Source organism: Dendrobates tinctorius, unplaced genomic scaffold (assembly GCF_039654945.1).
Source record: "Dendrobates tinctorius isolate UK_male_01 unplaced genomic scaffold, ASM3965494v1 ptg000272l, whole genome shotgun sequence".
NCBI lineage: Eukaryota > Metazoa > Chordata > Amphibia > Anura > Dendrobatidae > Dendrobates > Dendrobates tinctorius.
In genome coordinates, this window is record NW_027361939.1 from 9,730,733 (window position 1) to 9,758,026 (window position 27,294).

At 42.4% G+C, this 27,294-nt stretch overlaps 2 protein-coding genes across 3 annotated transcripts in view; one reads left to right on the plus strand and one right to left on the minus strand.

Annotated features, from left to right (window-relative positions):
• Positions 1–26,369, plus strand: part of LOC141070517 (calsenilin-like) — a 241,082-nt gene extending 214,713 nt beyond the window's left edge. Inside the window, exons 3-9 of one of the 2 annotated variants that reach the window (XM_073559520.1) lie at positions 2,238–2,362; positions 3,790–3,859; positions 15,837–15,922; positions 16,305–16,412; positions 18,207–18,311; positions 20,015–20,077; positions 22,339–26,369. In XM_073559520.1, the coding sequence (XP_073415621.1) occupies positions 2,238–2,362; positions 3,790–3,859; positions 15,837–15,922; positions 16,305–16,412; positions 18,207–18,311; positions 20,015–20,077; positions 22,339–22,386 (605 nt within the window). In that variant the 3' untranslated portion in view covers positions 22,387–26,369. The remainder of the gene's footprint in view (positions 1–2,237; positions 2,363–3,789; positions 3,860–15,836; positions 15,923–16,304; positions 16,413–18,206; positions 18,312–20,014; positions 20,078–22,338) is intronic. The other variant, XM_073559521.1, reaches the window with a different exon arrangement.
• The window catches only part of LOC141070519 (uncharacterized), a 32,983-nt gene that overhangs the window by 2,694 nt on the left and 2,995 nt on the right, over positions 1–27,294 (minus strand). The gene's annotated exons all lie outside the window — the stretch shown is intronic.

Genomic DNA, 27,294 nt, shown 5'->3' on the forward strand with positions numbered 1-27,294 from the left:
ATATGAGTCAACAGTGTGATGCAGCAGCAAAAAAGGCAAATGCAATTCTAGGATGTATTAACAGAAGCATACAGTCTAGATCACGTGAAGTCATTATTTCCCTCTACTCCTCTTTGGTCAGACCTCATCTGGAATATTGTGTCCAGTTTTGGGCACCACATTTTAAAAAAGACATCAACAAACTGGAGGAAGTTCAGAAAAGAGCGACCAGAATGGTGACCGGTCTGCAAACCCTGTCTTATGAGGAAAGGTTGCAGGATTTGGGAATGTTTAGTTTGCAAAAGAGAAGACTGAGAGGAGACTTAATAGCTGTCTACAAATATCTAAAGGGCTGTCACATTGTAGAAGGATCAACTTTATTCTCATTTGCACAAGGAAAGACTAGAAGCAATGGGATGAAACTGAATGGGAGGAGACACATTAGATATTAGAAAAAACTTTTTGACAGTTAGAGTGATCAATGAGTGGAACAGGCTGCCACGAGAAGTGGTGAGTTCTCCTTCAATGGAAGTCTTCAAACAGAGGCTGGACAGACATCTGACTGGGATGATTTAGCGAATCCTGCTTGGAGCAGGGGGTTGGACCAGATGGCCCAGGAGGTCCCTTCCAACTCTACCATTCTATGATTCTATGATCTAGTAATGGCCACCGGCAGGAAGAGAAGGAGTCACTGACCAGGAAGTTGAAGGCATGTAAAAGAATTAATAAGCTGCAGTCTGATATACAGAAAAAGGACAGCAGGTGGCAGCAGACCAAATGCAAAACTGAACACAAAGAAAGGTAACATGACAACTATATAAGCATACAATCATAATCTTAGGTGGGACAGCACAGTCTATGATGTAGCTTGCCTGATCTAATAGTATGGAAATGACCAATATTCTGTAAGCCACACTTATCTGTGTGACTGGCGCCCTATGCAACTCTTACATTTGTGCATTTATAATGCTAACCAGCCACCCCTATCATGAATGTTCGATGCGAGTGGTTGTTTCGTCAGTATTTGCAGCTGTGAAGCCTCAGCCTAAGGGCTCATACTCACTTGTGCGAGTCTCTCGCATGAAAACCTGGCACTGCCGCCGGCACTCGGACCGGAGCGTGCGGCTACATGTATTCCTATGCAGCCGCACGCTCCGGTCCCAGTGCCGGCGGCTGTGCCAGGTTTTCATGCAAGAGACTCACACGAGAATTGTGCGAGTCTCTCACAAGTGAGTATGAGCCCTAAATCATAGGATCCTTCTACATCCTGTAGAGAATTATTATTGGCATCTGGTGTTGGTAATGCTGCCTTTCGTCTGTGAAGCTTTTTAAATTGTTTGTCCATGTTGGTGAGTTGCTTTGTCTATGCCCCCTCAAGGGCAAAAACAATTTTATTTCTTGCCAAGAAAAAAAACATATTGCTTGACTTCTACTACTGAGCACAACTATGGAGATTCTCTGATATACACTTTTTTCCATACATTTATTAATCTCTATGTATTGTACACAACTATTTCTGTTTTTTTGTGACTAGATGATAAGGCCCCATCATTTTTCCCTATGACAAATAGTTATGCTCTTCAAAGTCAAAATAATTAATTGTATAAAAAAAAACATGTACGTGTGCTCTATGTTCTGAGAACAAATAAACCTAGGCCTCTCTAGTATGACCTGAGAGCAATGGTAATATTGCATTGTGGGGAGAAAAATGCAAGCAGCCTTGCTAATTATCTAAAAAAAAATTAGCATTGTCAGATTTTTTTCACCGATTGGGAAGCATGTATCAACTGACAGGTTTACTTTAATAAGTCCTCATTTATGACCTTCGGTGCCTGTGTCATTTCAGCTGTGTTGGCACTGGCTAGCCCGGGGCTTGCGTGACATTGATATGTCATGCGATCCTTGTAGCCAGTCACAATTGGCTTCACTTTTTTCCTACTTCAGAAAAACCATGACATCCTGAGGAAGTGAGAGTTTCTGCTGTTCTCTCATTTCCTTCGGATGTCAACTTCATCCTTAGGAGAGGACAATGAAGCCAACATCGATTGGTCGCAGGCTTCACTTATCAAGTCATGTGATCCCAGGAATATCCAATGCTGACACAGCTGAAACGACGCCGGCATCGGAGAATATAGGCTCTTAATATTTTACTGGGGATAAAAATAGGGAATTCAGAAGGAGTTTTCCTAGTAGTGGACAGCCCTTTAAATATGGCAGGTACTCTGTTTAGGGTGTGACACTGTGATCCTGTTTTGCAGATAGCAGTGACAGTGAGTTGGAGCTATCGACAGTGCGACACCAGCCAGAGGGACTGGAGCAGCTTCAAGCTGTCACCAAATTCACAAAGAAGGAGCTCCAGTCTTTATACAGAGGATTTAAAAATGTGAGCATGTTGTCCATAACGATGTCTTTCACGTTGTCTGTCATACATTTCACAAATATTTCCCATTTAAGAAAGAACAGACGCAACCCTAGGCCAGATGGGTCACATAGGCGGACAGTCGTTTGCACCCACTTAGCCTATGTTCACACGCAGACTTTTTGCATCCAAAACCTGTAAGCAGTAAAAACGCTGCGTCAATCTTTCAGCATTTTCACAGCTCTTTGATACATCTCTTTTGTGTAAATTTTGTGTAAGTTAACTTTATTCCCCAAAAACGCTTTTGAAAATGCTGTTGCAGTCTCATTGCTTTATGTGGGTGAAAAAAAAACTCTGCAAAAACGCTGAAAGAATTGACACGCTGAAGTTCTCAAATTCAGTCAGGGATAAAAAAAAAACAAGCGTGTGTATGACATTTCTGAAATCCCACAGCTTTTGCTGGTACTCATAAATGCGGCTTTTAATTTGCTGGAAAATGCAGGAAAAAAAAGGCCGCAAAAACGCTCATGTGAACATGGTCTTACGGTGCGTTTACACATGATGGTAGGCTGGATGAGATGCAGTTGATGCAGCGGAGTGTACTGGTTGTCATATTGACGATCCACATGGTGTATGGAGAATTAGCTATCAGGCAATGTTCCATGGAGAAACAATATGCAAACTAGCTCTCCATCAGTATGAAGACCATCTGTGGACAGCTGTTGTGAAGTTCTTCTCTATTCTCACACCTCGATGCACAGTATAACTGGTTTTCTTCTTTCTGCAGGAGCGCTAATTTGTAGACTTTTTTCCTTGAAGCATTGCTTGTACGCCATACACTAGTTGGCATACACTCCTCTCCAGATCAGGCCGAAAATGGATGAGTTTTGTATCAATGGCAGTAGTACTTAAAATGTTCCCTAGTGGGGACAGTCTTAGTTTAGAGGTGTCAGCTGTAAGGACATCATTTTTAGAGATAAAAAAAAAAACTTCTGAGAAATTAAGTGTCATAACACTCAGTTATTATCAATTCACTGGTCAATCTAGTAGTTTTCCAACGCGTGACATTTTGTGAAATTGATCGTAGATACTGTCCAGTGAAATCAGTTTACGGGTTGTTGGATTTCACAGTAAAATTGCTCGAAAACATGATGCTTTAAACTAACTAAATAAGCTCCAGCACCGACTCTTTGCTGTGGTCACGTGCCATAGATGAGGAATCTCCAATGCCACTATGTCAACAAAGACTGAGTCAGCGGAGAGATGGCACTTCACCGGCAATCACTGATGTTATTTTCAAGCAGAGTAAAACTTTGGTTGTTCTACTGTTTGGCGGTAACATCTAGTTAGGAATAGGGGACAGTATATACGGTATTATCTGATGGCATAACCTAACCATGGTGCAAGTCTTGTAATGATCATCAGCCACATCTATCTTCTTTTCTTTTCAGGAGTGTCCTAGTGGATTGGTGGATGAGGAAACCTTCAAGCTTATCTACTCACAGTTCTTCCCTCAAGGAGGTGAGTATCTTCTCTACCTATTCCTTGCAGCCCATAGACAAAGCAATGTAACACTGGTGCTACAAATTGTGGGGGGTACAGCTAACTACTGTACATACAGCATAAGCAGGAACACTAGGTGCCGGATCAATCACAGCTTGAATTCTGTTTTTCTATTTATAAGGGTACGCTCACAGGAATGTCTTTTCAATCAGAGTGCTGTCCATGTAAAAAAAACAACCTCCACCGGACAGCATTAAAGGGAACCTGTCAGCTGTTTTGGCTGCTATAAGACGCGACCACTGCCTTTCAGGGCTGATATACAGCATTCTATAATGCTGTAGATAAGCCCCGGTCTGACCTTAAAGATAAGAAAAATAAGTTCTATTATACTCATCTGGGGGAGCGGTCCCATGGGTGTCACAGGTCCGGTGCCTCCCATCTTCTTGCGACGCCACTCTCCTGCTTGCTTCATCGCTCCCCGACATCGCACTCCTGCGCAGGCGTACTTATTTGCCCTGTTGAGGACAGAGCCAAGTACTGCAGTGGGCAGGCGCTGGGCCTCTCTGACCTTTCCAGGTGCCTGCACACTGCAGTACTTTGCGCTGCCCTCAGCAGGGCAGATAAGTACGCCTGCGCAGGAGCTCGATGTCGGGGAGCGATGAAGAAGCAGGAGGGTGGTGTCACAAGAAGATGGGAGGCACCGGACCCGAACCTGTGACACCCATCGGAGCGGACCACCTACCTGGGTGAGTACAATAAGACTTATTTTTCTTATCTTGCAGTTCGGATCGGGGGCTTATTTTCAGCATTATAAAATGCTGTAGATAAGCCCTGAAAGGCAGTGATGTTGTGTCCTATGTGCTAACACCTGAAGTTCATGTGAAAAAAACTGCAGCATGCTCTAGTCTGGTCAGATTTATGGAACCAACTAGTGCCTATTAATAGCAGGCAGCTCCTGTCCACATGAAAGCATGGAGTTGGTCAGCATCAGACTGAAGCACCTTGGGCCCACCAGAGAAAATCATTCTTGGGGCCCACTATGTAGCTACATACAAATAAATACAAGACAACCAATTGTGGGGTAAAAGATGCTAATATCAAGGTATAATATAAGGTAGTACACATCTTGATGATATAGCAGGGCTTGAGGTAGCCCCCTCATATAGTATAATGTAGCCCCCTCACAGAATATAATGCATCCCTCATATATTATAATGCAGCCTCCTCATGGAATATAATGTAGCCCCACTCAGAATATAATGCAGCCCTCATATAGTATAATGCAGCCCTCTCATAGAATAATGTACCCCCCCTGATAGAACATAATGCAGTCCTCATACAGTATAATGCAGCCCCCATAGAGTATAATGCAGATCCCCCATAGGGTATACTGCAGCCCCCCTATAGGGTATAATGCAGCCCTCTCATAGGGCATAATGCAGCCCCCTCATAGAATATTATTTAGCCCCCTCATCAGGTATAATGCAGCCCACCTCATAGGGTAAATGCAGCCCCCACAGAGTATAATGCAGCCCACTCAGAGAATAATGCAGCTCCCTCAAAGCATATAATGCAGCCCCCCATTGAATATAATTTAGCCCTCTCATAGGGTATAACGCAGCCCCCCTCATAGGGTATAATACAGCCCCCCTCATAGGGTATAATGCAGCCCCCCTCATAGGGTATAATGCAGCTCCCTCAAAGCATATAATGCAGCCCCCCATAGAATATAATTTAGCCCTCTCATAGGGTATAACGCAGCCCCCCTCATAGGGTATAATGCAGCTCCTACAGAGCATAATGTAGCCCCCTCATAAGGTTTAATGCAGTCCCCATACAATATAATGTAGCCCCCCTCATATAGTATAATGCAGCCCCCTCACAGAATATAGTGTAGCCCCCTCAGAGTATAATGCAGCCTCCTCATAAGGTATAATGAAGCCCCCCTAATAAAATATAATATACCTCCCTCAGAGTATAATGCAGCCCCCTCACAGAATATAATGTAGACACTCAGTGTATAATGCAGCCCCACATGGAATATAGTGACACAGGCTTTAGCTGCAACAGCCGGCTCCTGTCACCCCCTGCTGGTCCGCTGGCACCGGGCGGTCCCCCTGACTCACGGGACCCATAGCATTAGCGACACCCCACTTACTGGAGGCCCCTGGAGAAGTGGAGGCCCTAGGCAGCTGCCAAGCCCTGTATGCCAGCAGATGTCAGTCCGACCCTGGTCTGATAAATTCTGCAGCCATGTGAACTTACCCTAAGGCCTGTTTCACACATCAGTTTTTTGCTTCAGTTAAAATCCGCTAAAATGGCAGACAACGGATCCGTTCTTGGACTGATGACAACGTTTGTCACGGGACCGTTATTTTAACGGATCCGTCGAAGGAAGAATTTTAAAGGAACCGCTGCCTGTGTGTGGGAGAGGAGAGAGGAGAGGAGAGGAGAATTTTTTCGCCGCCAGAACGGAGTTTAGGGTTAAATTTCCGAGGAGCCAAATCCTCTGGGCATGCGCAATGTCAAATGCAGATCCGGCCGCCGAAAAAACGTTGCATGGTTCGTTCAGGCATGTTGGCGGACGCCAACATTTTGGCGGATCCGCAAAAAAACGGATCGAACGGATGGCCATCCATCAAGATCCGCCGGTAATGCAACTCCATGGGAAAAAAAACGGATCCGCCAAGCAAAATGGCGGATCCGTTTTTTTTTGCACGACGGCGAATTTTGACGGATTTCAAAAAACTGATGTGTGAAACAGGCCTAAGATAGAACCGAAAAACTGAACCTATTCCAGATGTAATGCTGGACTATGTAAATTATACAATGGCGGAAAGTCAGCTCATCCACTGGAGTATCTGGTGGCACAGAAACTCGTAGTTCAACGAGAAGTCATAAGAAGGGCAGGACAAGAAGAGTGCAGCTTCCAGGATCATTCTATAACATCCAAAACCTTATTGTAGAAAAAATATATATAAAAACTGTCGCAGCTAAAACACCGCAGAGAAGGAGGGACAACAGGTTTTAGACGCATCTTTGCAGTTTTGGATGTTGTTGGATGATCCTGGAAGCTGGATTCTTCTTGCTCTTCCCTTCGCAGGACCATGTAAGTACACGACTGCAGTCTGTGATTGTAGACATTAGGGTTCTCATTCACTGACAGTTTACTGACACTAACCATTTGGACAGGGTGAGAAACTGAAAATGTAGTGTTGCTAGAATCATAGAGACATTTTCATTTATACTTTATTTATATAAAACCTCTTTTTAACGTGGTCAGTTGCAAGAAGATACCATAGCAAACCCTTGTAATTTCTTTTATTTTTACATTGACTACTAATAAATTGCATACAGATTGATATCTATGTCAATATGATGGAAAACACAATCTAATTAAAGGGAACCTGTCACCCCCCCAGGCGTTTTTAAGGAAAAGAGCCACCTTATGCAGCACTAATGCTGCATTCTGTCAAGGTGGCTCTTTTACTTAGCGTCCCTTCCAACGCAGAAATAATAGTTTTTAAAATTGTTCAAAAATACCTGAATTTTGACAGGGGAGCAGGTCTTTCCCCCTCTGACAGACGCCTCGCATCCATCAGTCATTTCGTATTTGGCGCTGCCTCCTCAGTGTTCTTTTGAAATGCTGGCGCCTGCGCTGTACTATAGTTTCGTAGGCATGCGCAGTTAGCGCTGCCCGATATGCCCGTGCTCTCAGATCACATCCTGGCCTTCATATCGCGCGGCCACAGATCCCGCTCCGCAGTTGCTTATAATTTATTCACACTACGGGGCTGGGAATCTTGGGCATGAGAGCCACAGAGAACTACTGCGCATGCCCAAGATTCCCCGCCCCGCAGTGTGAATAAATCATAAGCGACTGCGGGGCGGGATCTGTGGCTGCGCAATATGAAGGCCAGGATGTGATCTGAGAGCACGGGCACGTCGTGCAGCGCTAACTGCGCATGCTCATGAATCTATAGTACAGCGCAGGCACCAGCATTTCAAAAGAACACTGAGGAGGCGGCGCCAAATACGAAATGACTGACGGATGCGAGGCGTCTATCAGAGGGGGAAAGACCTGCCCCCCTATCAAAATTCAGTTATTTTTGAACAATTTTAAAAGCGATTATTTCTGCGGTGGGAGGGACATTAAGTAAAAGAGCTACCTTGACAGAATGCAGCATTAGTGCTGCACAAGGTGGCTCTTTTACTTAAAACCGCCTGGGGGGGGTGACAGGTTCCCTTTAAACTGATAATATATGAAACACATCCCAGTAAAATGTCTTTCAATTCCTCAATAGCAAAAGAATCTCAATAGGGTTAAGGTCAAGACTCTTACTTGGCTACTTCAAAACACAAATCTTGTTTTTCAACTATTCTTTTGTTGATTTATTTCTATGCTTTGGCTCACTGTCATGATGTCTCACCCAACATCTCTCCATCTTGAGGTGGCTGTTCTTACATTCTGTGACACAACCCACGGCTAGGCCGTGAATCAGCGCAGTCAGACGTTCCGGGGTCAATACCAAAAGATCACGTAGAAAACCAAGGGACAATATGAAGTTGCAAGTCAGGTCACATGTCAGGGTCAGAATGTCAGAGAAATAGAGGATAAGCAGATAAGCAAAAGAGGTAAAAAAAAAAACAACTGGTAATCTGAACACAGTCCAAAGGTCAGCAGCAGAATATTGGATGCAAAGGGGCAATAACAAACAGGTAGTCTGAACACGGTCCAAAAGTCAGCAACGGAATATCAGATGCAAAGGGGCAATAACAAATGGGTAGTCTGAACACAGTCCAAAGGTCAGCAGCAGAATATCGGATGCAAAGGGGCAATAACAAAACGGGCTATCAGCAGCAGAAGATCAGAACTTACAGCACAGGGTACAGACGAACACACCAGAGAGCACAAGCTTAGAACAAGCTTTTGACTGGCAATGATCTGGGCCAGACAGCTCACCTAAGTAGCAGGGAAATTACCAAGAACATGAAGCACCTGTGGAAATCTCTGCACCTTCCAGTCAGATAGGTCAACCGATCTATCAATCAAAGCACTGACAGCTCAGCACACCCCAGCACAGGATAGAATAACAGAGATGTCCATCACAGAGTCCCAGACACTCTGAGGAGAGGAATCTTGACACATTCTTCTGTAAAACCTTCCAAAACATATTTCAACTTATTTTTCATTGACTGCAAAAGAGCCACAAAGTAAGCTGTGTCCTCCACCATGCTTCACAGTTGGGATGAGGTTTTGGTTGTGGTGTACAGTGTTTTTTCCTCCAACCACAGAGCTGGGCATTTGTGCTATAAAGTTCCACTTTTATCTAGTTTTCCCAGAGGCATTCTGAAATATCCAGTTGGTCTGTTAAACTTAGTTCTTGGACCCTAATGTATCCTTTAGGATGTACTTCTATGAACACTATACTAATAGTGGACACATGAACATAGTTTTTTTGTATTTTGCAGAGTCTTCAGTAGGTCTTTTGCTGTTATTCTTGGGTTTTTTCTCACCTCTTTCAGGATTGTGCTCTTAAAGTTATTTTATAAGAATTTTCAAGTCTCAGAAAACCCCAATCCTCCAGTTGCAGTTTTCTTTTTAATATAAAAAAACTCTGCTTTATTCACCATCTCCCTGCCCAGTGCTGAGTCTTCATTGCTGAACCCAGTGTCTGTTATTGTCCTCAGTTCTCACAGTTCTGCAGCCAACGAGTGAGCTCAGCGTCTCCGAGCGTCTCAGGCTTACAGCTGGTTCAGAGCTATGGAGCTTTGTTATTGGCTGCAGTGCTACCGATGTGACTTCAGTTCTGCAGACAATAACAGACACCAAGAGTGTCAGTGGAGGCTCAGCGCTAGACCAGGGGAGGGTGAGAAATGCATATTTAAAAATAAACACAAAAAAAAACACAGCGGGGTAGAGGAGTTTTCCAAAAATAAAAACTCCTTTAACAGGACAGCGACTCTTTGGGTGAGCAGCAGAAGTCCTGAATTATCTCCATTATTTGACATGCACGAGCGCAAAAAAAAATCACTGAGTTTCATCCAGAAAAGCGAGAGTTTTTTTCTCACTTGTCATCCGTGTGTAGTTTTTTTTTTTTTACAGCAGCTATTAATTATTTGCAAGACCATTTACAGTTTCCTATATTACAGAACTGCAGTGTATGGCCACGTTCACATGTTCAGTATTTGGTCAGTATATTACATCAGTATTTGTAAGCTAAAACCAGGAGTGGAACAATCAGAGGGAAAGTATAATAGAAACACGTCACCAATTCTGGATTTATCACCCACTCCTGGCTTACAGATACTGACCAACTACTGAACATGTGAACGTGGACTATCCATAAAAATCTATAGTGTGGCTCCGCATGGCATCTGATTTTTTTCATGCATCTATAGACTTGAATAGGGGAGTCCCATCCAATTTACGGAAGAAGCTAGGGCTTGCTGAGATTTTTTTCACATGCAGATTCGGTCAGTGAAAGAAATCGCTCATCTGCACTACCCCATTGAATAACAGAGTGCCATTTGGGTTTTTTTCATGGATAGCACTTGGACATAAATAGGATTGTGTGTATGAGCCCTAAGGTTTGATGCACCTGGGTGTTTAGAAAAGCGTTTGCAGCTCTGCGAATTTCTACAAAAAAAAAAATCTGAATTTTCTTTGCTTTGAGGCATGGATTACATAAACCCTTTTTTTTTGTTTTTAGAGGTTCTAGTCATCAGGCTTTGTGCGTCTTTATTTAATTTGCACTGCTTTTGGGTGACCCAGAGACAATTTATGAAAGGGTTTCTCTTTTTGATGTTCCTGTAATAAAAACATCCCTGTCACAAGTCTCTTTGGTGCTTTGGATTCCAGATTCTGAATTTTTTTAGTGTATAGAATCTATAGCTAAAACCTTAGAAAGCAAAGTGGCTTAACATGTTTGCAAAAAAAAAAAAATGCTAAAACGCATAAGTTCTTGTAGGTCATCACTGTACGTAACAATGAAAGCCTTTCACATTTACTTCCGACTTCTAACCTTCCTTTGGAAAATTAAAAAGAACAATGAATATTACTTGACTTTGTAAAAAAAAAAAAAAAAAGCTCTTTACTTCATAATTTCAAGAACAGATCAATATGGTGAGATGCGTGAAGCAGGACATTGTGGACCAATGCATCTAGAAAGAACGGTATTTTAGTAAAAGATTCATTTAATGTGCTTGTGGGATTTAGATCCTGACCTCTATGAAAGTAATTATGTTTTCTCTGAATGTTTTCCTGTTGGAGAATTAGAAGATGAACACTTTCATGTATAACAATGACCTAAGACTGGTAAATAGCAAAATAGCCTGCATGTGTTTGGTCAACTTCTCTGAGGCACAAAGACAGTGGTGTGTCTCGGAAAGTGCTAAAGGGAATCCGTCAGCAGTAGAGATGACCCTGCCCATGAGGGCTCACAGTCCACATGGGTTGGATGAGGAATTAGGATACAATAGGTGAGGTTAGAGCTGCTTGTGCAGTGGTATGGTGAAACAAGGTTTACTGTAGGTTGTAGTATTGCTGGAAGAGGTGGTTCTTCAGGTTCCTTTTGAAAGTTTCCATGGTAGGCGAGAGTAATGATATGTTGGGGTAGAGAGTTCCAGAGTAGGGGGGATTCACGGGAGAAATCTTGTATGTGATTGTGAGAAGAGGAAATAAGAGGGGAGTAGAGATGGAGATCTTTTGAGGATCGGAGGTTGCATGGAGGTACCAGGAGACTAGGTCACAGATGTATGGAGGAGAAAGGTTGTGGATGACTTTGTCGGACATGATTACGGTTTTGAACTGGAGTCTCTGGGCAATTGGGAGCTAGTGAAGGGATTGACAGAGAGAGGCCAGGAAATTGCGGGGGAAAGGTAAGAGTAGGATAGATTGGAGGGGTGCGAGAGTGTTAGAAGGGAGACCACAGAGCAGGAGGTTACAGTAATCAAGGCTGGAGATGATGAGGGCATGCACTAGTGTTTTTGCAGATTCTTTATTTAGGAATGTGCGGATCCGGGAGATATTTCCGTGTTGGAGTCGGCAGGAGGTGGAAAGGACTTGGATATGTGGTTTGAAGTAGAAAGCAAAGTCAAGGGTTACCCCGGGGCAGTGAGCTTGTGGGACTGGAAAGAGTGAGCTGCCATTGACTTTGATAGATAGGTCTGTTGAGTGAGATGGGGGAAAGATGATGAATTCTGTTATGCCCATGTTAAGTTTTAGAAATCAAGCAAAGAAGAAGGATGAAATAGTGGACAGACATTGTGGGATTCTGGTTAGTAACAAAGTATTATTGGGTCCAGAGAGGTAGATCTGTGTGTCATCTGCATAGAGATGATACTGAAAGCAGTGGGACTCTATGAACTGTTCCAGGCAAAAAGTGTAGCAGAAGAGGAGCAGGGTTTCTAGAACTGAACCTTAGGGAACACCGACAGGGAGCAAGATGAGGAGGTAGTGTGTGGGTGGGAGACATTGAATGTCCAGTCTGTTATGTATGAAGAGATCTAAGATAGGGCCGCGTCTGTGATGCCAACAGATGATAAAATCTATAGTAATAGGGAATGGTCCACAGTGTCAAAAGCAGAGGACATGTCCAGAAGGAGGAGGACAGAGTAGTGTCCTTTGCTTTGGTGGTTAGTAGGTTATTGGTGACTTTAGTTAGGGCAGTTTCGGTTTAATAATGCAGTCGTAAACCAGATTGCGGTTGGTCAAAGGAGCAGGAGGAGGAGAGGTGAGAGGACAGTTCAAGATGGACATGCTGTTCCAGTAATTTTGAGGCATATGGGAGAAGTGATATTGGGTGATAGCTAAACTGAGAGGATGAGTCAAGGGATGGCTTTTTGAGGATGAGTGTGATCGAGGCATTTTTAAAGCATGAGGGGAAGACACCAGTTTTTAGTGATAGGTTGAAGATATGGGTTAGGGTTGGGATGAAGATTGTGGTGAGGATTGGGATGAGGTGGGATCGGGTCAAGTGCATAGGAGGTGAAATGTGATCTGGAGAGTAGAGAGGAAAGCTTATTTTCTGTAATGGCAGAGAAGCTGGCATTTGAGGAAGAGGGCTGAGTAGTTATGAGGAGGGGCTGTGGGGATTGTAGGTTGAAGTTTCCTCTGATGTTGAAAATCATATGCTTGAAGAATGAGGCAAAGTCTTCAGCAGAGATGAGTGGAGAGGGAGGAGGTGCTGGGGGACTGAAGAGAGAATTGAAAGTGATTAATAGCTGTTTATGGTTGTGAGACAGGAATGATATGAGAAATGAGAAGTAGGTTTGTTTTACAGCAGTGCCTGCATGCTTCCAATCATTGGTTGGGGTGGGGTTACACAGATTAACTGGACTGCCCTGTCCCGTTAGACCGAGTCCTAGAGTGATGATCTCCCGCTAATAAAACACTGGTTGTATTTTAACTACAACATACCACCTAATAAGTGACACATCCTTGGAATAAGGCTCTCATACCCTACATTATACTACTCTCAGATTAAATAGCAAGAACCAGTTGACAGATTCCTATTAAAAAAAAAAAAAAAAAAAAAAAAAAAAAAGTAGTTGTGCTATGCCAGCCATATGACTGAAAATTTTTTTGTCTGCCTATCTGTACAAAAGCAGGGCAGACAGGAAAGCAGAAACAGAAAGTTCTACTCCCAGAACTCATTCAGCCTAGGAATAGGCAGAACCCCAGCAATTTCCATTAGACACTTAGCCTTGATTCACACTACCATATTTTCGGTCTGAGTGCTGTGCCTGAAAAAAAACGTGACAGCACTTCGACCAATGTTTTTCAAAGAGGCTGTTCAGATTCCGTGTTTTTCACACGGACTGAATGTCCTTGTGACAAAGAAATTAGCAGCATGCCTTACTCTATTCCATATTTCGTATGAGACTCACCTTTCCAGGTCCATGGGTGTGCGAAAAAAATTGGATCGCGTACAGATCATCCACAGAGCATCAGATTTTTGTGGATACATTGCAATTTGTTAACATAGGAAACTGTATTTGGTCTTATAGATTTCTGTTGAATAAAAATAGATGACAACAAAAATGAAAATGCTAACGTTTTTTTATTTTATACACTCAAGTGAACTCAGACTTAGGCCGGGGTCACACTTGCGAGAAACTCCCACGAGTCTCAATACCTGGCACTGCCGCCGGCACTCGGGACTGGAGTGCTCAGCTACACAGAAATACATGCAGCCACACACTCCAGTCCCGAGTGCCGGCGGCAGTGCCGTGTATTGCGACGCGAGACTTGTGCGAGTTTCTCGCAAGCGTGACCCCGGCCTTACAGACATTGATCGCCATTGTCTTTCTTCTACATACCCCCAAACCATGATTTCAACACCATACAAAGATGTTGAAAAATCAAAAATAAAAGTAGAAAAACACACACACACAAAAAATCACCTTTTTAACATTTTAAGGCTGTGTGCCCACGTTGCATTTTTTTAAGCGTTTCCGCAGCGTTTGTGCCGGCTCAGACGCTGCAGAAACGCTTAAAAGATGCTTCAAATTAATTTGCATGCTTTTTTGGCTTTTTGTGCCAATGCATGCGTTTTTAATCGCTCAGGAATCGCTTAGCGGCTAAAAATGCAGCGTGCTCATTAATTTCTGCATTGCTGAGCGTTTTTAGCCATCCCCAATGTTCCCAGAAATCGCGTGTCAAAAAACGTGTCAAACACGTGGCTTTTTTGCACAAAACGCGCAAGAATCGCGCAGAAAAAAGACGTGCGTTTTCTGGGAAGGGAATCAGTTTCCTGAGCGTTTAAAAACGCTAGCATGGGCACATAGTCTCAAAAATACTATAAAACTGTCATGTTATTTATCCTGTGTAGTGACGCTGAAGAAAAAAAAAAAAAAAACAGCAAACAGAAAAGTTGTTTTTCTGTATATTGATTCCCCCAAAATTAAACAGATTAAAAACTGATCAAACATATCGTCTGTTAGGCTAAGTGCACACGTAGCAGAAAGTTTCTGCTGAAAAACCTGACTCCCTTCCCAGAAACCGCGTTTTTTTCTGCACGGTTTTTGCGCAGAAAACGTGCGGTTTTTATGCGTTTTTTTCCGCGCGTTTTCAAAACGCATAGAAATAGCGAGAAACACGGAAAAATCCGCTAAATTAATGAGCATGCTGCGTTTTTTACCGCGATGCGTTTTTTTGCGGTAAAAAACGCATCAATATGCACAAAAAGTGCAAAATGCATAGAAATGAATGGGAAGCTTATTTTTAGCGGTTTTATAGGAAAAACCGCTGTGTGTGAACACAGCCTAAGTAGTACTAAAAAACAACTGCTTGTAACAGAGCAAAGCTTAAAATGTTTAAAAAAAACAAAAATGAAAAAGTTTTCTTCCCTTTGTCTTCAGAGTTATTAACAGCAGAGGCGTAACTTCAATAGGTGCAGGGGTAGCACTCGTGCCTAGGGGGCCCAAAAAGTCCTTTTGGCCTACATAAGTCCACTACTATTAAAAACTTGCAAAAATTTGGGGGACCCGTTGGAGCTTTTGTATTGGGGCCCCTGGGCTTAAAGTTACGCCACTGATTAACAGTTAATCAATTATTTATTCAGTATGTACCCAGAAATGGTGGTGCTGAAAAAAAGAAAACGTATGTCACTGTGTGATGACGCTTTGTTTTAGGGTGGGGAAAGCAGCTACACCAGTGACCACAGCCCCGACCCCCAATGAAAGCCTGTTTGAGTATCCCAGCATACGCTGAGAATTCTCAAATAAAACGTCATTGAAATGGAAGCAAAAGAAAAGAAAAACAAGAAGACAGAGTAGAGAGGGAATGGTAGGGAATATGAAATTGAGGTATGTAAGAAAAGTGATTAGATTATAATTAAATAGACATTTAGGATGAAATTGAACTTTGGTTTCGGACCACCCCTTTAAGAAGAAAATAGGATCGTTCCTTAAGGGGATAAAAACATATTTTAGACAGGTGAATCTTTTTCCATGGTAATAGGAATGATTAATTCTGTAACAATGACTTTAGCTCCCATATTTGCAGATGCCACGATGTATGCTCACTTTCTATTCAACGCATTTGACATGGACAGAGTTGGCGCCATCCGGTTTGAGGTAAGACAATTACAGTGTGTATATATATATATATATATATATATATATATATATATATATATATATAAAACTAAATAACAGATTTGAAAGATTATTGAAGAGGTCAGCGGAATCCATGAGATTATACTGTTTCGATCAACAATTTGTGATCAGTGAGGACCTCTGTCCCGGATCCTGTAGCTCAATGGTTCTGACATCTTTATAAAAAAAGGTCAAATGTTTTTTAGAAAAACTGGAACCTTTAACTAATTATGTGATGTGCTTCTTGTATTACAAGACAAAGCTATACCCCACCCTGTGCACAGCTCTGTACAGAATGATTATGGAGCTTTCTCGAGGCAGAGAATTTGTAACATCCTACATTCCCCCTTCTATTTCACAGGATTTTGTGGTCGGACTGTCTATTCTACTACGGGGAAGTGTCCATGAAAAATTAAAATGGGCTTTTAACCTGTACGATATAAATAAAGATGGATACATTACCAAAGAGGTAAGATTGAATCCTTATACTGTAGGTAATGTGAATTGCAAAAAACTACCCATCCTTCCCAAAGTTGTCATGATTATATGGGTTTCTAGGCTGAATACCCGATCTGCTGGAGATGCCTTTCTACTAGGACTAGACTTTAAGGCCGGGATCACACATGCGAGAAACAAGGCCGAGTTACGCATGTTAATGCCTGGCACGGCCGCCGGCCAAAGGGTTCGCTTAGGCGAAGGAGTCGCTCAGGAATTTTTAGGGGCAGTGCCCAGCAAATTAATTCATATCAAAGAAAATCCCATCCGCACTTTTCTCTCTGATTCAGATCACAATCTGCAAAATGTCAATTTCGGATATAAATTGGAAGTGGATTTTTCCTAGAGGCCGGGTTGTACAGAAAAAGGCAGGAGAACCACAGAAGCCTCAAGAGAGTTAAGCAAAGTGCTGTGTTTTGCGTTTAATTTTATTTTTTAATTTTACATGAGAGATTTCCACCAAAATGTGGACAATTTTGTGAAGAGTTGCTGCAGCGGATTATTTGCAAATTTGTTTTTTTTCACAGCATATCCGCTATACATCAACATGGCATAAAGCTGGCTCAGGAATCTATCCATTATTATTTCCTTATTACTGTATGTATTGTGACAGGGTCACTGGCACGGTATGAGGGGAGATATGTGTCACAGCGCGTAATGGTGCCAGTGAAGTGAAACCAGAGTATTTTCCTCCAGCACACTACATGTTGTGAGGTTTAAGTTAAAGTTGCATACATGGGCTGGTTTTATGTGGACTTCTATAGAGTGGGTGGGAAGATGTCCACCTTCTCTCCACCGGCGTGTGCTGATAGGACCATATCTGAAAGGCATGAGTCATCTGTGACCCACTACCAGCACTTTCTAATCATGCAGTCGGTTATACCAGTAGATCAGGCCGTCATTACACAGTACATCTCATACACTAGAGCCCCCGTTACACATAACGATGTCCCAGCGATCCCACCAACGATCCGACATGATGGGATTGCTGGGACATCGTTAGACAGCCCCAGCGATCAGGACCAGCGACGCTGGACGCTGGTTTCTAATGTAAACGTTGGGTATCTAGGAGCCGTGGCTAGCGGGAGACCAGCGATCGAAAAACGGCCCTGGCCGGTGCTGCACGATCAGCGATAACCGGCAGGGGGGCCGGTCGCTGATCCCCGACACACAGCGATCTTGCTGGCGAATTCGCTGATGTGTCACAAAATCAGCTGTGTGACGAGGCCTTAAGAAACCTTTTCTGAGCTGTTGCAGGGCGTGATCTTTTTTTCACTTAGTATTACTGCTTGCTTCCTGCTTATGATTGGGCATCATCATAGAACAGAAAGAAGTACTGCGCCTCAGTGAAACCTCTCTGATGATGCCCACCTGGACTTAACTCACAACAATGGAGAGGCAAAATTAAAAAAGAAAAAAAAAATGTTTTATTTCGTGCCGCAGCCAACTATATCATTGTGTTTCCAGTTTAACATGAAAAATTTGGTGAAAGATCCTTCAATACAATTCAATAGAGTTTGAGTCAGTCTATTGCTGATAATGTCCATATGCACAACAGGAAGGAATCTAATATTTGGCCTAGTGCCAATGTGTGATTTTTTTTTTTTTTCTTTTTAAATCTAGTGATACGAAAAATAAAAACCATTATCAAAAATGTTTAAAAATGCATTTAACATAAGAAAATGATACAAACAATAGGTAATTTTCTAAAATTCCCTATAAATAAGTGTGTGGATGTTTTAAGGCAAACTATTAAATCTATGTTTAGGAGATGCTGGCAATAATGAAATCCATCTACGACATGATGGGACGTTACACATACCCCATGCTAAGAGATGATGCCCCCATAGAGCATGTGGAGAGGTTCTTCCAGGTAATATTAAAGAAATACCTCAAGTTCTGCAGTTTCCTTACTTACTGACTGCTTGGGTGGTGCGGTGGGACGGGCACTCCTCCTTGAATGACAGTTCTGATTATGCTCAGGAAAGTGAGAGTCGTGTTAGGAGAACTGTTCTGAAAGCTGCCAATGGCGGAGGTTGGGGACCGGTAATTTTGCAGGTCTGATAACAGCTCAGAACCTAAGAGCGAAGCGGAGGGAGCTAAGCAGCTAACTACTGTATAGAAATTAAATGCCTGTAAAGAGAGAGTTGGAAAGTTAAGTGTTAACTCCTCTCCTGGAATGTAACTACTTTGCATACTTGGTCAAGCTCTGGTGGCAATGTAAGGGGGGAGATATTATGTCTCTTATGCTTCCCTTCCCTCTGTCTTCTAGTTTCTAATGTTTACAGATGTGTTTTTATGATTATTGCCTGCGGTACTGCTACAGGTATAACAATGTATTACCGCTCATTATTTATGGTATTGCCACTTGAATGTGTTACCATTGTATAGATAATTGTATATATTCCCTCTTGTTTTGTAAGATAATACTGCATGTATATTATGCGTCACTTGTGTATGTACAGTTAGGGAAAGAGCACATCCTTTATTGGGACATTAGAGGAGGGCACTCGTAGGATATAGTTTCCCCATAGGCGGAGTAGTAATTATGTTGCGGGCCACTAGGTGGGGGTATACTAGTGGGGCCTGATAGTAGGTTCTTAGAGGGTTAATTGTAGGAGGGGCTGCCAAGAGTAAGGTTAGTGAGGAAGGGTGGTTTAGTCAGACGGCGCCAGGGCGCCAAAGAGTCCACATGGGCTACAGGCCCGGACAGCTTGGCAGTCATGTAACGTCAAGTCATTATTGCCCATGTTACCCACGGCCACTGCAGGTCTTAACAGTGGGTCAGAACAGGAAAAGGAAGATGTTGCATCTTACCGGCTGGGCCAATGCTTTTTGGGCAGAAGTTGGCTGGACTAAGGAGGTAAAAGGAGTTGGCACTTCGACGACATCGGTACAGACGGGCCGGATGCTTCACCGGGGGTCACCAAACGTAGTGATTGATGAATTCATGTCTGGGGCGAAACAGGCTGAAGGAAATGTCATTGTAGTGAGGTCAGACCTGGAAGGAACTGGGAAGCAGTCTAGTACAGTCCGGTCGTGTACTGCATAGAAGTGACAGCAAGCAAGGGAAAGATCAAGAAGCAAGCAAATGTGATGATGTACCACATATGGATGTAACGTTCGAAATCCTAAGTAAAGCAAATGTTAAAGTTGTCTCGGACTGTGTCTCCATTGATGCGAGTCGCCTAGAAGAGGGACCATTATGGCCTGGGAAGTGCCTGGGTGAAGATGTGTCTGGAGATGCAGGTATGCCGAGGAGCATAATATTGTTTCATGTAGGGGAAGGGCTGGGCGCAGCTACCACCAGAGTACAGGTCATGACTACAGTCCTGGCCTTCCCTTACAGCTCAGCTCCTTGAAACAAGCTTTGCACTACGTAAAAGATAAAAAGCTCTAGAGCAATAGAATGACAGCAGATAGAAAATGTAAGTACAATTGTATTTTCATGCTGTCTAACCAAATAAAGTCGTTTAACAACATGAGAATACCCCTTAGAATTTGCATTACATTAATAAATGTTCTTCCTACTTGACACTTCATGCTAGAGGTCATTTAATTTTATCTGTTTTACAGAAGATGGACCGAAATCATGACGGAGTCGTAACCATTGATGAATTTTTGGAGACTTGTCAAAAGGTAAATTGATTATAAAGAACGAAAGGAAGCAGATTTTATAATCCATAATGTACTCATTGTTGATAAGGATTTCACATGGAAAACCTGCAGATTAGCTTAACGCAAATCCGATGAATGTGAACATAGCTTTTCTGTAAAAAGCTCTTTCCTTTATTTAAGGGAACGTGGTCAGAGGATTCATGCTGGTTATAGACACAAGTGGTAGAGATCTGTCAGTCAAACTAAGCTGGGGCGGGTAGAAGCCAGCAGGGACCTGCTCCATGACTAGTTTTCGTAGTCACCTTAAACCCAGGTTCCTGCTCAAAGTATGTTTTGTTTGAAACGACCCTCATTTCAGAGTAAAGCATGGATATTTGTATGTTCCGTTAGATTTGCAGTCACACATGACTTACTCTGACGTCTATGGGAGCAAAATTGGATGTGACTTGTGACTGAAAAATTAACAGGTTTGGATTTTTTCAATGGTTCCACTTATTAGAAGAAATTCCACAATACAACATTGTAATTGTTTCCCCAATAGGTGCCAACTTAGTGGTGTTTCCCGAATAGGTGCCAGGTATAAATCTAAGTGGGTATAGGTTGTATCATAAAGGTACATAAGTCCTAAAGCCCCATATAGAGTGTGACACAGAGACCGGCGTTGTGGTGAATGGCCAGTATGTGTTGCAGATGAGGAGGTCCTCTGCGCTGTAAGCCTGAAATGTTGCTCTGGGACCTGTAGTTCCACAAGCTTTGTTTTGCTTATAAGGGGCTAGGCTTACAAGGTTGGCCGGAGAACTGGGCAGGACTGACTAACCACACACCTCCCATCAAGTGGTGTGTCTCATGCAATATAATGATATAATGAAACTGTGGTTTGGTCACAAAGTCTCTGTGTTGGAAGGTCCTACATGAAGACAGACTTCCTGAATAGCACATGGTTTGGCCATGTATCTGCAGAGTCTGTGACGACTGCTGCATTGGGGGGGAAGCTACTGTCCTTCTGAGGGTCTGTAACTGTCAGGTTTGGCCTGTGGAGCAAGTCATAGTACGGGTCAGTGATCCCAGCTAGGCAGCTTCCCTGGAAGCTAGGACTGATAAGAAGTCAGTGTGTTGAGCGGAGCTCCAAGAAGGTAACCTCAGACAAGGGGGTTGCAAGAAGGCAGAGAGGTGTATCTGCTACGTGAACAGACTGATGTCCTGTTATGTTCGTGGATGTAACGAAACGGACTGTACTCTATCCGGTTTATGCCGTGCTTAAATAAACCGGATGGTCTGAATAAGTGTGAAACCGTTTCTGTGTGCCTTAATTCTGCTGCCAAGCGAGAGTCCCTCAACACATATAGTGAGCGTTATGTTACAAGAGAAATATCATATTTTCTTAGTATAGATTCCTCAATATTTTTTACTCCCATGGTGTGTGTGTATATATTATAAACACATTAAAAAAAAATCAGTGTCACAAAGAAGTTACACTATCAGAAAATCACATGCAACAATTATAAAAGTACAAGGCATACATAGGCCAACATTATCTCACCCATTGTACCCTGTATGAGAAGGTGCTGGAACAGCAGCCCCAACGCGTGTTTCGCATGGGCTTCCTCGGGAGTAATACCTGTTACTTTTCTGAGAAGCTGCAATTTTTTGACACCACCAACTGTTTTTCTTTGTTTATACCTACTGCTGGTGCTAGTCACCTGTTATTATCTTTTGTAATAATAAAAATTCTTGTTATTTATACTTCTCTGGACTTTTTGACTCTAAGTCTCTTATAAGATACACACAGGACAGGCAGGTAGTTGCCTCTGTTAACGTCTTCATTTTCAATCCCATAGTAAAAAAAGAAAGTCCTTGACAAGCCGTTTAACTATATAGAAACCAGCCTTATAATGCAGGGGGGAGGGCAATATTACATTGAGATGATTACAGGTAATGTCTCTTTTAATACAACCTAATATCGTCTTTCCTTTCGCAGCTGCTCCATGACATTGAGTACTGCTATTTAGCTTGGTGGTAACCAGAATATCTAATTTTATCTGCTATGTTCCTACCTGTGGTAATGAGTATAGGGTAATGAAGGGTAGTAAATAAGTCTGGGATTGACCTCCACTATAGACAAGAACAAGGGGGCCCAAATGCCTGGCCATAGAGCAGGACCAGAATGTGTTGTTCTTCACCCAGGTGAGAACTTCCATAGATCAAGGAGAATAAGTTGGACAACTCCAGATATTTATTTTCTTATTTTAAGGAAAATATCATGAAGTTTCTTCTTTCTTCAGGATGAAAATATTATGAGATCCATGCAACTCTTTGAAAATGTTATCTAGAGGAAGACATTGCATTCCACCCAAGCCAGCACTCGAAAGGACAAATCCGACGGAGTATGCCCAAGACTGGATCACACCCACCACTCTTCTTCCTTGTGTCACCAACAGTCCATGGATGGTGTAACCTCTCTCCCAGGGAACAGACAATCCTTCTTACTGCCTGCCTGTTTGCACTGATCCCTTCCTACTCATCACCATAAAAAAACTCACCTTTCTAAGGATAAGGACTGTTTTATATTATTACAGAAAAAAAAGCACATTTATTTCTGCAAGAGCCAGGGTTCTTAAATCAGGGATTTTTACAGAAAGCCGTTCTTGCCTGTATCAGATATGGGAACATGTGAACTCGCCCCCTCTATCTCACAAAAATTTAAAGATATATTAGATGGTTTTAAATACAAAGCAATTAATTGTACGCAGAGATCTGCGCTATGTGCTTCCTGAAAATCTGCCAAATTCCCCCATCACCTTGACTCTTTGTTTGCCGATAAAAATATGATGGCCTCTTCCTCTTCCGGTGGAAGGCACTGTATCCTACCGGCACTAGAAGGGTTTAGACCAGGTAGAGATATCATGGTTTTATGCTTAAGCCTTCCATTTCCTTATCTTTTTTTTGGGTTGAGGAAAATGAACATATATTTAAAGTTCATGTTCTCTACTAGATCCCAAGCGGGAATCCTAACAGAGCCTTCATTATTTGTATATCACAAGTCATGTTCAAGGGGTGGTACTAGGGATAGGTCATCAATATAAAAGTAGTAGCCAAACCCGGTAAAACCTTCCTTAAGTAGCTGAAATTCGGAGGTCTAGTAGAGAACATGCACCCACTTTCATTCCGCTATAATCTACTTCTTTTGAATTGTACAAGTTTTATTTGTACCTCTTGGTGTATACACGAGACCTGAAATGTAGCATCAATGAATAATGAGCTGAGGGTTACCGTCATCCTCCTCTCAAGCAAAAGCACAATTCTTGATAAAGGCATGGGACATCCCGAGAGAGTGGAATGTACGATGGAGCCTGCTTCAGATATCACACGCATCTACATCTTCGTTACTAAAGGCTTTTACATTTGCTCTTATATCACTTTTGTCTCCTGATAAATAGCTTTTTCCCTTTTGCTCTATAGAAAGAATTACTTCTATATTTGCTTCTAAATAAAACTGTTCCCGACAAAAGGATTATTCCCAAATTTGCAAGTTAACCCTTATCCATTGCTGATTTGCTGGGGTATGACTACTGGGATTCAGATCCTGAGAATGGGGGTCTGGAGAACCCAATCATGAATAGAGCATGCTCATCCTCCGTTCCATACATTGGCTATTGGATTGCCAAAGAAAGACGAATACTCCAATAGACAATGAATGGAGGGCTCTATTCCTGATGGGCACTGTGGAGCCCCATTCTCTTGGTTCCTAAGCACCCATTTGTAGGATTGCATGCTTACTTAATTCCAGGCGCTAATTTTTAGGATCCCAGCAATAAGACCTGTTTTTAATAAGTTATTCTCTATCCTATGGATAAGGGATAATTGCAGGAAATAACTCATTAAATCTCATATTTGGGTTTTTATACATGCATAATATAGGTACTATGCTCACATAGGCTGTATATCATCTACGTAGCATGCAGAGGACTCTGGGCCTTTTTTTTTTTTAGGTGCTGCTTGACACTAACATTCCTTTTTGGGAGAGGATGTCCTAGTGCCTCATTACATTTTTATGACTTTAGTACATTTTACATTGGCTTGGTAACATTGGCGTTGCAGCACCCAGTGCCACACTTTGGGGCAGGTTTTCACCAATCAGTTACAGTGAGGAAAATAAGTATTCGATACACTACAAGTTTTCTCACATACAAAGACTGGAGACATCTGTAATTGTGTCGTAGGTACACTTCAACTGAGAGACAGAATCTAAAAAAAATCCAGAAAGTCACATTGCATGATTTTTACATAATTAAATTGCATTTTATTGAATGAAGTATTTGATCACCTACGAACCATTTAGAATTTTGGTTCTCACAGACATGTTAGTTTTTCTTTAAGATATCCTCCTACTCTGCACTCATCACCTGTATTAATTGCACCTGGTTGAACTCGTTACCTGTATAATAGACACCTGTCAACACACTCAATCACACTCCAACCTCTCCAACACGGCCAAGACCAAAGAGCTGTCTAAAAGACACCAGGGACAAAATTGCAGACCTGCACAAGGCTGAGATGGGTAACAGGACAATAGGCAAGCAGTTTGGTGAGAAAGTAAGAACTGTTGGAGCAATTATCAGAAAATGGAAGAAACACAAGATGATGGTCAATCTTCCTCGGTCTTGGGCTCCATGAAAAGTCTCGTTATGCGGGGTAAGGAGGATTCTGGGAAAGGTCAGGAATCAGCCCAGAACTACACGGGAGGACCTGGTCAATGATCTGAAGAAAGCTGGGACCACAGTCTCAAACATTACCGTTAGTAACACACTGTGCTGTCATAGATTAAAATCCTGCAGGACAAGCAAAGGTCACCCTGCTCACGCCAGCACTTGTCCAGGCCCGTTTGAAGTTCACCAATGGCCATCTGGATGAGAAAGTAATGTGGTCAGATGATACCAAAATAGAACTTTTTGTTATCAACGCCATTCGCCGTGTTTGACGAAGAAGGATGAGCACAACCCCAAGAACACCATTCCCACCATGTAGCATGGTGGGGGAAACATCATACTTTGTGGGTGCTTTTCTGCAAAGGGGATAGGACAACTGTACCGTATTGAAGGGAGGATGGATGGGGTCATGTATCGCTAGATTTTGTACAACAACCTCCTTCTCTCAGTAAGATTGAAGATGGGTCACGACTGGGTCTTCCAGCATGACAATGTCCCGAAACACACACACAGCCAGGGAAACTAAGGAGTGGTTCCATAAGAAGCATTTCAAGATCCTGAAGTGGCCTAAGCAGTCTCCAGACCTGAACCCAAACAAACTCTTTTGAGGGAGCTGAAACTCAAAAGTGACCAGCGACAGCCCCGAAACCTGAAAGATCTGAAGATCTGTATAGAGGAGTGGGCCAAAATCCCTGCTGCAGTGTGTGCAAACTTGGTCAAGAACTACAGGAAACGTCTGACCTCTCTAATTAGAAACAAAGGTTTCTGTACCAATTATTAAGTTCTGTTTTTTTATGGTATCAAATACTTATTTCATGCAACAAATGTAAATTAATTATGTAAAAAATCATAATGTGATTTTCTGTAGTTTTAGATTCTGTCTCTCACCTACACTAAAAATTACATACTTTGTAGGAGGGAAAACTGGCAAAATCGGCAGTGTATTAAATACTTATTTTCCCCACTGCATATAGGAAGAACCCCAATCTGGAGTGGGCCCCCTGTATACATTCTCTCCTCACCGTGTGACCACATCTAAAGATTCATTGCTCCTATAGCTTTGCCATTTAGGACCAATGGTTTAGCCGCTAATAAGATCCGATATAGGAGATAACCCTCAACTATTGATCCTTCAGTTCTCCCTGAAGATAAGCCTCTAACAGAGCTGTGTGGCAGAAGTGTCATCCTTTGTGCGCTCCCATAACTAAAATTGGTTCTACCAAATGCGAGTCCCCATACAACTATTCCTTTGCATTGTTTAGTTACACTGATGCCATGGCTATTCTATATCCGTCCTCTTCCTAAGAATTTGGGTAGTGTGTAAGAATCTTCTCTATCATCCCGGATAGGAGGAGAACCATGTTTTCGCACCCTTTCGCTCATGGCATATGCTCCCCTGGCAGGCTCCAGGAACCTTCCTTTCCCCTGGGATTACTGAAAATTTGCACTAGACCAGAGAGGCATGTATAAGAATGAATGCATGTTAAAAGGGGAGTCTTCTCTCTTATATGCACTCACCTCACTACTACACAATGTGTCTGTGTATGGCAGCACCACCTAGTGGCTGGCTAATCACTGATTATTTTAATAAAATAAATGGAAAATTGCACTTGGTTTCTGTTTGCTTACGGGTCAAATGTGTAATTCGATTCATATGATTTAACAAAAAAAAATATGCCCAACACCATTTTACACATTGCAGAAGGTATGCACCAGCCACACAAGGCTCACATGACATCAGGTGCAACCGCGTTGGCTTCCCCTTAATGTTTTTCAGTTATCACATAGCCAATTAGGACCGCCTATCATAGCCTGTATAAAATACTAAGCAAGGAACGCAGCAGACATTGTAGGATGATTTTAGGATCTTCAGAGTTTGTCAGGAAGAGAAAGCCCTAAAACATTGGACAAATACTGCAGACAGTAAAGTCTTGTACAACTGCAGTACTGAAGATGAGTAGTAGCAGCAGTGCCACCAGGCTCCATATGATTGATCAGTCATACGGTGTATTCATCATCTGTCCTGCTGCATTTTTATACAATTACACCTTTTTGTTTCTTAGTTTTTAATGCGCTAGGAAGCTGAAGCAAAACAGCACAATAGATTTGACAGAAATAAATATCTGAAGGCAGTGGTAGGAGCTACTCTGCAGAGTAAAAAGTAGAAAACAAGCTAACGGTAAAACATACTATGTAGCATGAATAAGTGGTAAAATACACATACAAATGCCCAAAGTGGAACGGATACATGGAGAGTGGAGATCTGGGCTTACCTATGGATGAAGGTAAAACCCGGCTCCTATTGGGAGGGGCATTAGATGCTGATATTCAATGTCTGGAGGTGGCTCAACAGTTCAGTGGGCTGGAGGAAGCAAGGCAGAACAGCAACACGTTTTGGAAAAATCCTATTTTTTTTTTTGTCAGGGCATACTTTCAGGGTAAATAAAAGTTAACTATAGCATTGCACAAAATGTTTGGTAAAAGAAAATGAGGCAATGGTCTAATTTCATGGATAAGAATGTGAGAGCCGCT